The 12,295-nt window shown below is 58.0% G+C and overlaps 1 protein-coding gene across 4 annotated transcripts in view; it reads right to left on the bottom strand.

Moving 5' to 3' along the window:
- Nucleotides 1-3,043: 3,043 nt before the first annotated feature.
- ZFHX2 (zinc finger homeobox 2) overlaps nucleotides 3,044-12,295 on the bottom strand; it is a 28,417-nt gene continuing 19,165 nt past the window's right edge. For all 4 annotated transcript variants that reach the window (XM_068547460.1, XM_068547470.1, XM_068547454.1 and 1 more), the window contains exons 5-10: nucleotides 11,541-11,615; nucleotides 11,057-11,115; nucleotides 9,391-9,591; nucleotides 8,864-8,990; nucleotides 5,219-8,689; nucleotides 3,044-4,958 (exon numbers count right to left, since the gene is read on the bottom strand). In XM_068547460.1, the coding sequence (XP_068403561.1) occupies nucleotides 3,979-4,958; nucleotides 5,219-8,689; nucleotides 8,864-8,990; nucleotides 9,391-9,591; nucleotides 11,057-11,115; nucleotides 11,541-11,615 (4,913 nt within the window). In that variant the 3' untranslated portion in view covers nucleotides 3,044-3,978. The remainder of the gene's footprint in view (nucleotides 4,959-5,218; nucleotides 8,690-8,863; nucleotides 8,991-9,390; nucleotides 9,592-11,056; nucleotides 11,116-11,540; nucleotides 11,616-12,295) is intronic.

Genomic DNA, 12,295 nt, shown 5'->3' with positions numbered 1-12,295 from the left:
TGGTTACATTTCTCTGTTTATAAGCTTTTCCTACTTCCTGTTGTGTGAAGAAAATTACTATGTATTGGAGGGTGTTTCTACTTAATGGGAGTGTAGTTGATGGCTCTGGGGCACGGCCCTTGTGCCTGTATGCCCGTGGGGCCCATTCTTTCTGGCATTTGTGTGCATCCGTGTAGCTCTCTCTATACATGGTTCTGCTGTTGTTTCTGACGGTGTGCTTGCTTGCTTCGTTGGTGTAGTTGTATAATACACAGAGCTCTGTATTTCAGATGTGAATATCTATACAGGGATGAATGATTAGAGGAGCGAATGTGTCTACTCCAGGGGCTAGAGGGTCGGGGGGAAGAACAGGTCTCTTTCTGTGGTCCTATTGCAGACTCTGCCCCATTTGGCCACTACGGCTTCAGATTTTCTCATTTTCTTCCACAGACTTTGATTTTTGTTCCTAGTTGAGAATTGGGTACCTTAAGCCATCCCCATACAGGCTCTGGTTTAGAGCAAAGACAGCCAAGATCATTTCCACCTCCTCCTCCTGGTACTGACCCTGACAGTAAGTAGGGTGGACCAGAATTTGGATGCTTTAGGACCTGTGTGTGTCAGAAACCCTAAGCCTTTGCCCCGAGCCATGGAAGACCAATCTTATGAGCCCTTGATTCAGGCTCACTTTAGAGCTGGCGTGGAGGGGAGGGTACCACGAGATAGGTATGGATGTGCCACGTGCTCGAGTTGGTTTACGGCTCCACAGAAGCAGCACATTTTAACCTGGGCGACTTGGCATTCACCTCTAGCATTCTGCGTGGGGCTGTGCTGACTCAGCCTCTGTCCACAGGAGCCACCCACTCGCTGAATCTCCAGAGCAGAAGTGCTGCTGCTGAGGACTGTGGTCTCAGGAAGGGGTTAGGGAGGAATGCTTCCGGCCACTGGGAACATGGAATGGCACACCCTCCAGAAGCACGTTGACTGACCTAAGTCAGCAGTTGGCCAGGCTCCTCTGTCCCCCAGATTTTAGGGTTCCTGGTAAGGACAGCTACTCAGTCAGCTCCAGTCCACGACTGTGAATGTACATGGGATTCTCCACGCCAGGGAATCTGGGTGTAAGAGATTATGTTGAAGGGCAACAGGAGGAGGAGTTTGTGGCTGTATTAACTCCTGGTGAAAATATTCATAGTTCAAACTAAAGCCAACCTACCCTGGCTGTAAATCCCTAAAATGCATGAAACCACACCTCTAATCATCCCATGCAAGGTGTTTGCCAAGGTTTTCTTTAAAACGTTCCCTCTTTTTCTCCTGGTTTTTTTTTTTTCTCTAATTTTTCTTTGTTTGTTTTCAACTTTTATACACATATCACATTCCCAGAAAGCACAGAGTGAAAAAGCTTCTTTCCTCATACACATGCTGCTAAGAAAATAGTTTTATACACAGAATTTCAACAGGAGAGAGAAAAGGATAGAGAGGGAGGGAGGGAGGGAGGGGTGCACGAGAGATGCTGAGGTGGGGGAAGGTGGGAGCAGCAGGAGCAAGCCCGTGGTTGGGCAGTTGCATTCTTCTTGCATTTGGAACTGGCGTTTTTGGCATCATCAGAATAACTAATCCACCCTACCCCTGATGTGCTAGGTTAGGAGCTTTTCATTTTAGAAATGAATGGGACCAGAAGTGAGATTCACAGAGCATATGGGGACTAGGAACTGAGCTAAGTTTTCCCTCCCCTTTTCTCTCCTCCTGTCTTTTCTGCACATAAGCCACTGCTTCAGTATTAACATGTTCAAGGAACAGGGTGACAGGCCAGGAAACCTAAATCCCAGGGCTGGCTGAATTTGTGTGTGTGCGTGTATGAAATGGATACTGGTAGTAGAAGCAGCCTGAAGGGAGAGTTTGGAAGGAGACTACCTAGACAGGGGGAGGTCTTCGGGGCAAGGGTCGTAGGAGAAACTACCTGGAGGACTGGGACATTTTTGCAGGCTTTTCTTTGCTAAAACACCTGCGTCTCCACCCATTGCCACTGTAGCTGGGCTTTGGAGTTGCCACAGTTACTTGATGCTCACAGAGACAAAGAAGTTAGAGGTGGGGAACCCTCTTCTAGCACATTCCTCATCTGTTGGTTCCCTTGGTGATCTCACTCTATCAAAGGTTCGCCTTGTGCTTCAGTCATCTCCTTGCCCACCCATCCCCTCAGCTGTCATCAGCTCGAGACCCCATGATCTTCATAGGGAGGCCCTGACTCCTTTGTGTGTGTGTGTGTGTGTGTGTTGTGGCGGGGGGGGGGGAGGGGTACTTCCAGCAGCTGCTGCTTCCTGGAGGAGATGGGCCAGGCCGGAGGAAGCAGGGGCAGAGGATGGGGTGGTGTGGGAAGAACACAGACAGGGAATAAGGGTCCCCACAAAGGCAAAGAGGTTCAAGAAGGGCCAGAAATCTGAAGGGGGCACCAGGAAGGGAATGGGAGGAGAGGTGTGTGAAAGAAGTGAATGAGAGGAGATGGTGGCAGCTACGTGAAAGGGAAGCAGACCCAAGATTCAGAAACCAGACTGCCCGGGCTATAGTCCACCCCTTTCCTCCTGAGACGGCCAAGCTAGTTTCAGTGACACTGACTTTTGTAACTCACAGCTGAGAATGAGGGGATGTTTGTTAACCTGTCCTGATAAATACTCAATTCAGGGGGCAAGGATGGGGTTCTCTCCCCAGCCTCCAGGCTCTTCTCCCCATTACCAGCTCCCGCTCCTGAGGCTGGGCACAGCCAGGGCAGGGCTGCACTCCCGTTAGTCTTGTGGACCACTGAACCCAAGCAAGGACTTAAAGCCATTTGATCTTCCAGAGACAAGGTGGTTCAAAGACCTTTGAACCATTAAAATGGGGTGGGGTGGGGAGTGACACAAACAGGAAAAAAACCACTTGTTTGATGGGAGAGATTTCAGGCTTTTTTCTTTTTTTTTTTCCAAGTTCGTTTTTCATTAGTTCATTCCTCTGGTCTCTCCATCTCTCTCTCCTGCACGTGTGTGCGTGCTCTCTCTCGCACTCGTGTTTTGTTTTTTTTTTTTTTGGTTGTGTGTTTCAGTTTTTTTTTTTAAAGAACTTTGGATTTGCCGTTGGTGGGCAGCGCCGGTCCCGGAGGCTGGACCGCCACGTGGCAGGGCTGGGACAAGGGGCAGGCCGACGGCTGCTGAGAGGATCTCTGTGTTTAAAGCCTTTGAGAATAAGTTACTGCAGTTTCCGGGGTGCAGGGTGGGGGCTGGCAGAGGGGTTCCTGGCCGCGGCTTCCCCTAGAGTTCAGGCCACAGGGGCTCCCCTGTCAGGTGAGGAGGGAGGGGTGTGAGGAGAGTGAGCTGGGAGCACTTCTCCCCGCTGACCTCCAGTTTGGTTAGAGTTTCGTGGGCTCCCTGCCCATCCCAGGCTCCAACCTTGGGAGCCAACTGAGTATTTGGAAAGAGTTTGTGAGCGGTATGGTGCTCTAGACGAGGAGGGTAGGAAGGAGAAGGGGGAGTGGCAAAGTTTATTTTCCTTCCCCCTTCCTTGTCTTGGGTTTTCTTTTTCCTTTCTTCTTTTTTTTTTTTTTTTTTTTTTTGGTGTTTTCTCAGTCAGTGGAACAGCGTGGGATAACATATTTGTGTGTTTATAGGAGTTGGAGGGGTGACTGGGAATTCAGTAGGAAAGAGGCTGTAGGAAGATGAAACCAAGGATGGATCTTGTGTCTGGTGGGCAGGGTGGATGTGAATGAATAATCGAGATGGCAAGATGGATGTGTTGCCCGTGAAGACCAAGGGGCCAGGATTTGTGAAGGATCGGTGTGTCTGGGGGTGGAGGAGGAGGCAGGACTCTGCTGGAGGTGGGGTGTGTGAAGCCCACTGAGGGTGGGAACTGAGAGATTCCCAGGGGGGTGGGCAGGGCCAAGGGTGGGGTGAGGGATTTGAGCTCCCACCAGACAACCCTTGGGGTAAGAGAAGGAGCCCCGAGGCCCTCCCTATCCCCGCGTCTTGGTTTGTCTGTTTATAAAGCTAGAAGTGTAGAGGTAGTAGTAGTTTTTGGGTTGGAGTCCGTGTGAGGTAATCTTGCTTCCTCTTTGGCAAAAGCCACAGCAGCCGTGGCGGCAGTGGCGGCGTTGGTGGTGGCGCCAGGTGGGCCCCCTGGGGGCGGGGCCGCCTTGCGCCTGTGGGCCGAGGAGCGCAGGTGCGAGGCCAGGGCTTCTCGCCCACTCAGCAGCACCTCACATGCCAGGCAGTGGTAGGTGCAGATGGGCACCCGCAGCGGGGGGGGCATGGAACCCCCGGAGCCCCGCCCAAAGAAGCAGAAGGATCTCTGGTGAGCAGTGGCCAGGGCCTCCCCGTCAAATGCCATCTTGCACTGGCGGCAAAGGTAGCGGTGGGTCACGTCCACGGTGGAGATGCCGGTGCTGCCTGTCAGCAGCTCGTCGGCCTCCCCGGCCTCCCCCTCCCCTGGAGCGGGCAGTTCAGGCGGCTTCGGAGGCGCTGTGGCTATGGGCTCGGGGGCCTGGGGCGGTGGCTGGAGGAGGGCGTTGGGGAGCAGTCCGATGAGGGTCTGAGGTATCACGGGGTTCATGGGAAACAGTCCCTTCTTCATGCCATAGAGCTGTTGGAAGTAGGCCCCCTGTAACTGGGGGCCAAAGACAGCTGGCGGTGTGGCCCCCCCTGCAGAGGGCAACGGGAAGGGCAGGAACTGGCCCCCCAACAGGGCTGGGACAGTGGCCTTCAATGCTTTGAGGTTCTTGAGGGCGTCAGTGGAGGAGTTGGCGGGGGCTGCAGCTGGCTTTCGCTCACCGGAGACCTTGTCCCCAGAGGGTACAGTAGGCGGGCCTGGGGCAGGGTCAGTGGTGCCTACTGTGGAGGTGTTGGTGTGGTCGGGCATAGGTCTCTGAGGTAAGGGGCAGCCTGGGCCAGCAGTCTGGACCACTGTGGTAGCAGGCAGGACCGAAGTGGCGAGGCCAAGGAGGCCTGAGGAGGCTGCAGGGCCTAGGAAGATGAAGAGTGATGATTAGCCACCTCCTGGCGCTGCCATCCTTCCTGCTGGAGGCCACCTCCAGCCACATACTCATGCGTCCCCACCGCCTGGCCTCCATGCTCCCTCTCCTCCCTTCTCTACCCCACCAGCTGGAAACACAGGGAGGCCAGGGAGGAGACTGGAGATGGGAGGAGTCAAGAAGGAAAAGGAAGGGCACCTCATTAGAGGGAGATGCCCTCTGAAGTCTAGCTTCTCCCAACCTCTCACTCACCTGTGCTGAAAGGAGCTAAGCTGCCCAGCGGGGGCTGGGCCAGAGCTGGGCCGGACAAGAGGACCGGGGCCAGGCGAGGCAGAGCCGGGGCAGCCCCGAGGGGCACAGAGGCAGGTGTGGTGGCAGGTGGAGCCTTGGGAGCGGGGGGTGCCTCGGGTGCTGGGGCCAAGTCGTAGCACTTGCTTTCACTCTTCAGCTGGGCTCGGACTGCCTCCTTGAGCTTGGCCAGGTGCTGGCGGGAAAAGAGGTGGCCTCGGCAGGAGACATAGAAGTCATACTTGACATCACAGTAGGGGCAGTCGGTGCGCTGGGCTCCCAAGGGGCCCTCACTGCTGCCCCCAGCCCCACCGACTGCTGCCCCCTGCAGCTTGGCCTTCTTCTCCTTGGCACGAGCATTCTGGAACCAGACCTGGATGACTCTCTTGGGCAGCCCAATCTCCTCCCCCAGCACCTCGCACTCCTGCATGGTAGGGGTGCGGTAGGCTTCGTAGCAGGCTTTCATGATCTTCAGCTGCAGGCTGCTCATCTGGGTCCTGTAGCGCCGCTGCCCCATTCCATCTGGGACCCCAGCCCCACCTCCTGGGCCCCCATTGGTCCCTCCAGCCCCGGGGGACTCTGGTTCAGCCAGGCTGGAAGCTGACGAATCACTTAAATCCCCTGCAGATGGACTGCAAGCCTCACTCTCTGGAGAAGCTTTAGACGGTTCCTCTGGGCCCTCATCCTCATTGGGTGGAGGGGGAGGTGGGAGAGGTAGAGGTGGCTCTGGTGTCAGAGTGGGGGCCTCTTTCCCAGGTGGCAGGAAAGGCAGAGGCCCAGCAGCAGGGGTGACCGTGGGGTAGGGAAAAGCAGGTGTTTCCCTCTTTGGGGCCTCCCTCCCAGCCCCATCATCCACCTTGCCCAGCAAGTGGTTGAACTTGGGGAAGGGTGCGGGGCTGGGTGTGACGGGGGCCTTGACTGCCGGACTGGGCACTCCCCCGGGGGTGCTTCGGAACTGGCCCTTCCTCTCCCGGGCCCTGGTGTTCTGGAACCAGACCTGCACCACTCGCTTCTTGAGCCCCACCTCCTCGGAGATGCAGTCGAGCATCTTGCGCGTCGGGTTGGAGTCCTGCATGTACCAGCGGTACAGGATCTCCAGCTGCTCCGGCAGGATGGTGGTGCGCAGGCGCTTATCCCTGGGGGGCTCACCCTCCCCACCCACCCCTGCTTCGCTGCCCGTGGGAGACAGGCTACCGTCCTCGTGCTTCCGTTTGAGGGGTGGCCCTGGCACTGGTGGAGTGCCTGGCACCGGAGGGTTTCGCTCCCCGAACACCAGCAAGGGCAGGTCTAGGAGGTGGGGGGCAGTGCTGGGCTGCACAGGTGGCAGGAAGTGCAGCCGGCGGTGACTGGTCAGGAGGTCCTGGCTGGGGAAAGACATGGCGCACTGGTCACAGGCGTGGACGGGGGAGGGTGAGGGAGGGGCCCTCCCTTCAGGCTCTTTGCCTCCTGGCTTCGTGGCCTCTGCTTGGCCCAGCTCTTCCCTGTCTGGAGGTTCTGGTGATGGGCCCTCGGGCCCCGCCGTGGGTTCCGGGCCCTGTTCCTCCTCTGCGTCTTCCTCCTCTGCGTCTTCCTCCTCTTCCCCCCTCTCTGCCTCTTCCTCCTCTTCCGGATGCTGGTCGTCATAGCATTTCTTGAGGTGCCGCACCAAGTCAAAAACACAGGAGAAGGTGGCCCGGCAGCGCCGGCAGCCGGAGGCTCCCCCAGTGCCTCCCCCGCTGGGCACAGGCCCACCGTCGCCGGCACTTTTGCGAGCCTTCTGGCGGGCGTTCTGGAACCACACCACCACCACACGGCTAGCCAGGCCCAAGAGACTTGCGAGCCGCTCCACCTCTCCGTCCTTGGGGTAGGCGCTGGTCTCAAAGAAGGACTGCAGGGCTTGGGTCTGGAACTCTGTGAACTTGGTTCTGGAGAAGCGGCGGCCTGCAGGCACTAGGGGAGGAAGATTCCCTCTGGAGCTTTCTTCCTCCTCTGGGGGCCAGCGTCCTCCTGCCCGGCCTCGCTCCTCAGGGGGGCAGGCCCCCCCTGCCTCAGGCTCTGGGACCAGGAGAGGTGGGCCCAGGTGGGGAGCAGGTGAATCCAGAGGCCCATCGGGAGGTTTGGGGGACCCTGCCGGGGGCGGGTAGAGGCTATCATAGCTCTTTCGAAACTGAGCGGCGTATCGGCTCAGGGCCTCAAAGGGCAGAAAGCGGCGGTGCACGTGCTCCTCGTGTGTCTTGAGGATGAGCATATTGGAGAAGAGTCTCCCACAGGCCCCGCAGGCCAGCTTGTCCCCACCGCCCAGGGCCTCGGGTGGGGGTGGGGTTGGGGGAGGGGGCACAGCCTGCTTCCCTTCATTGTACTGGATCACCAGCTCAAAGCCAAAGTTTTCTAGAAGGGCTTTGGCTGCGGTGCGGGCCGCCTCATTGGGCGTTGGCTGGGGGGGTGAGCTGGGCGCTGTCTCATTCCCCTCTTCTGCCGTGGGTGGCCGCTCCCACTCTCGCTCAGCCAGCTCGGCCTTAGGGGGCGGGGGAGGAGGGGTGGCGGCCGGCAGGGACAGCAGGGGCGCGGGCCCAGCCAGGGCCAGTTTGGGCCCTACCTTGAGGTCATGGAGGTAGAAGGGCAGGAGCAGCTGCTGCTGCTGGAGCTTAAGCAGGGACTCGGGCACCAGAGGGAAGGAGGGCAGGACTGGTGGGGCGAAGAGTGGGGCTGGGAATCGGTGCAGGTCCAGGGGAGGTGGGGGAGGGGACAGGAAGGGCAGTCCACCAGATATGAAGCCACCAGGGTCAGGGCCCTTCTTCTCAGTGCCCACCTCCCCCTCAGTCTCGCCTTCCTTGGGCTCTTCCGGGCCGCGCTCTGGCCCCTCGGCCTTGGCGTCCGTCTTGGCTCCCCTTGAGCGAGTCTGGTGCAGGACGGAGCGCATGTGGATCTCCAGGGTGGAGCTCTGGTTGTAGGAGACGCGGCAGACCGTGCACTTAAAGGGCTTGTCTGTGGCGGCGGCGGGGGCGGGTGCTGCACCAGCTTCCCCGCGGGCAGGCCTGGAGGGGTCAACGGCAGCCTTCTTCATCTTGTGCAGGTGGGAGACCGAGTTATAATGGACCAGGAGGATGTTCTTCTGCGTGAAGGACTCCTTACACACAGTGCACTTGTAGGGCCGGGCAGGGTCGAGAAACTTGTCCAGGGCAAAGTTGGTGGTCTTCCGATAGGTCAGAGGGTGGCGAGAGTCAGCTGGAGCTGGCTCTGCCAGGCGGGGCTCCCCGCCAGCCCCCTCTTCCTCCTCAGCCGTGGTGGGTGGAGGAGCTACTTCGTCAGCTTGGGCATCGGGCTGAGGGGCTGGAGACAGGGCTGGAGAAGGGGGCTGGTCAGGGCTTCCCATGGGCTTGTCTGGGGCCTCGGCTGAGGGCAGGGGAGGCTCAGGAAGAGGATCAGGGCTGGCTTCCGGGGTCAGGTGAGGGCCTTCTGGGGGGAGAGAGAAGGGGGCGCAGTGAGAAGGGAACCTCGTCTAAATCAGACCCCACCCACTCAGTATCTAGGGCAACTCATCCTTGCCTCAGTTGTCTTTAGACCTTCTTGGTCCGAGGAATCCAGGTCCCCTTTCCTGCCACCTTGGGAGGTCTGCCCTCCCTTCCTTACCTGCTGCTTTGTCTCTGCTGGGCACAGGCTCTGGCCCGGGAGCGGGGGTCTCTGGGCCGTCCCCCAGAGGGCTTAGAGCGGGCCCAGGCAGCACTTTGGTCGTCAAGGTCATCTCTACAGTTGTGGCCTGCGATGGAAGAGATCCCAGTGACTTCCCACCACCGTCCCGCTACCCCAGACCCCCCAGCTCTGCACCTGTGTCTGTGCCCAGCCCAGCTCCAGACTCCTCTGTGGACAAACCTCCCACCTAACTTCTGCCTGCCCCACGGAGGAGAGGGCCTGGGCTGCTGCCTCTCCTGTCTGGCAGCCGCGCCTGCTGTGGAACAGTTCCTCTCAGGGCCCAAGGGCGCTTCCTCCCCAGCGAGTAGAGGCTCTGGACGGCTCTGGACAGGTTCGGCTCTGAGGTTCCCTCCAGCTCTAAACTCCACCTTCAGATCCACGCAGAGCCGCTCCCCTCAGCACACACAGCTGCCCGGACACCGCGGCCTCTGCCTCCCCTCGTGCCCGGCCCCCCAGCCTGCACTCACCGCGAGCAGCAGCCTCTCAACGCACTCGGGCACCACGTTGTGCAGGTGGCTGAGGTGGAAGTGCAGGGCAGGCTGGCCCACCAGCTGCTCCTGGCACAGAGGGCACCGGTACTTGGGCTGCACTGCGTGCTGGGAGAGCGCGTGCGCCCTCACCTGCTCGGACTCTGGGCTCAGGAAACTGCAGTAAGGACAGCAGAACACCTGGGGCACACAGGCGGTGGGGGAGGTGTCAGGGAGGGGTGGGACTTACCATCACTGCCGGGACACAGCCTGGTCCTACCCCTGATGGAGGAGGAGTCCCAGTCCTGAAAGCTGGCTCCTCCCTCACTTCACTAGGACGGGGACAAAGGCCTAGGCTGCGCTGCCCTGGCCTGTCTTCTTTGTCCTGCCCTCTCCCTCCGTCCTGGCCTCTCTCTTCCCCTGTCTCTGCTGCCCTACTCCATTCAGCCGACAGGACGGCCCTGTACCGACCTCCTCTGATTTAGTTTTCTTTCCTTACCTGCCCCCACCCTGCCTGTATCTCCTCCGTGAAATAGCTCCCCTTGCTTCTGGCACTTCCTGGACCCAGAGGCTCCCGAATCCCTGCCACTCTGCCTCTCCAAGGTCCCTGGACTAAGCGGGGCGCTCCCTACCTGTCTGCTCAGAAGCCGGCTCATTTTCCCTCCGCTCCCACTTTCTTTGCCTGCCTTTTTCTCCCCTTCCCTTTTTAACGTAAACAAACACCACAGCTCCCCCAGTGGCCCTGGAAAATTCTGGCCCGGCTCTTTTGGTGCATTCCCGCCCGGACCTCCAGAGGGTGGGGCATGAAGGCGCCTCTACTTCCGCCTCAGTCACCTGACTGCCTGACCTGCAGCCTGCATTTCTGTCAGCCTGCACTTCCTCTCCTGTCGCCTGTGCCACTGGTCCAGGCCTGCATGTCAGGGAGGGGATGGCCATAAAGGAAAGGTATCCAGACACTCATCTTAATGCACCTAGCCCTGGGAGCAGATAGCTGGAACAGGAGTTAGGAGGCAGGGGAGCTGAAGACATAAGCCGTTGCTGCAGCAGTTTGCAGTCATAATACACATGGCATATTGCAGTCCAGTTTGGAGAGCTGGGAGGCACAGGGTGGCACCTCAAAACCAAAGGCTGGGAATCCCCTCAGAATGAACCCTTTCAGGCCCCAGAGCTAAGCCACTCTTGGGCCCTGCCTGGGTCAGCCACTCGGAGACTTGCAGAGCTCGCTGTCTGTGTGGATCATCTGGGTCAGTTCCTCTACCCTGAGGAAGGAGGTGCCAGGGCAGTTCCACCCAGGCTCAGGGTTCTCTGTAGAAGATGAACTTCACATCTTTCTGCTCCCAACAGGAATAAAGAGCTGGGCAGCAGCTGGTGTTTTATTTTTGCCTTTCTCTTTTCATTTTGTCTCCCTCTGTGCTCCACCCCTCAGGGCCAGCTCAGCTGGTGCTCACATCCGGTAACTGGACCTAGGTGCAATTTCTGAAATGTTGTATTTGGAGTGATGTAAGTCACAAGCATGACAAAATTAGATCTGCCTTTGGTCTGAAATCTCTTGTCTGTAAAGATCTACTAATTAGAAGTTCAGCCTGTAGGATGTGAGCAGATCTCAGTAAAATTAGACGCCCCCCCCCCCCCCGCCCCAGATCTTCCCAGTTACCCCGGTTCTGACCGTGGTCTGGTCGGCACTGTCTCCAGGAGGGCCAGTCTTGTTCTCTGCCTCTTCAGAAGCTGAAGATGAAAGGAGAGATTAAGAGACTCTGACAGCCCCTCCCTCTTCCTTTCACAGACCCCCGGCCCTTAAGATGACCTGATTTGTAGCAGAGGGCTTCCAAGGTAGGGGTGGGCTCTGGGGAAAGGGAGAAAGGGCAGGGAAGTACAGAACTGCACTCAGTACAGGGAGGGAGCTTGGCAGGGCTGAGCCCGGGTTAGCGGGATGGCCAGAGGGCAAAAGCACCCAGCTTTCTGTGGCTCCGCCTCCCTTCCCTCTGATGAGCCCTTTCTTTCGATCACTTTAGCTCCTTCTGCACAGGAAGCCTTGCTGGGTGTCTGGATTACCGCAAGGTCCCATGAGCACCTCAGAATGTATAATATTAGGATTGGGGGGTGAGGAGGGCAAGGGATGGAGAAAGAAATGGACCAGATGAGCAACTCACCCAATGGTTCTGTCTTATTCTGGGCATCTTTCTCAGGGGTGGGTGGCTCAGCTAAGGGGGTGACAGGAGCCTTCCCTGTGTAGGATGAAGGGAGAGTCAATTTAAAAGGATGAAGCACCAGAGAAGGGAGGACATAGGGCAGAGGAAGCAGGACAAGCAGCCAGGCAGTAAAGGGAGAAGATGGATAGATGAATCAATAGGAGAGGACAAAAAGCCGCCAAAAAGAAATACAGAGGATGAGGGGGGAAATTACAGTGTTGGAACTGGTAGAGCCTAAGAAATCATCTCTGCGAGTCTAGCCCCGTCATTTAAAGATGAGGGAACAGGTCCAGCAGCGGGCGACAGAAACAGGACCAAACTCAGCTCCCTGTCTTGACTGATCGTGGAAGAAGGGAGCCCAGAAATGTAGAGTGAGGGGCGCCGAAGAGGGAAGGTGAGGTTGAAAGGAAGCAGCTGCAGTGAGCAGGGGGCGGCAGGTCTAGCTGGGAGAGGAGATTACCACTCAAGCAAGAATTGACAGATGTGTAGGAATTTATTTTCGGTGGCGGCCTAATTAAAGTGTTAAAGTTCCTTAACTCCATTCAGTCCTGCTCCAGGATCGTTAGCTATTGATCTGGGCCCCTCCGGCACTTAACTCCAGCCAGTGTATTGGCAATTCAATTAGCGCCAGTCAATGCTGCCTGTTCCTGGCTCCTGCTGCCCCTGCCCTCACCCTTGTCCACTGCCGGCCTCTGCAAAGCCCGGACACCTGTGCC

The sequence above is a fragment of the Eschrichtius robustus genome, chromosome 1 (genome assembly GCF_028021215.1).
Source record: "Eschrichtius robustus isolate mEscRob2 chromosome 1, mEscRob2.pri, whole genome shotgun sequence".
Lineage (NCBI taxonomy): Eukaryota > Metazoa > Chordata > Mammalia > Artiodactyla > Eschrichtiidae > Eschrichtius > Eschrichtius robustus.
This window is presented reverse-complemented; position numbering and strand designations above follow the sequence as displayed.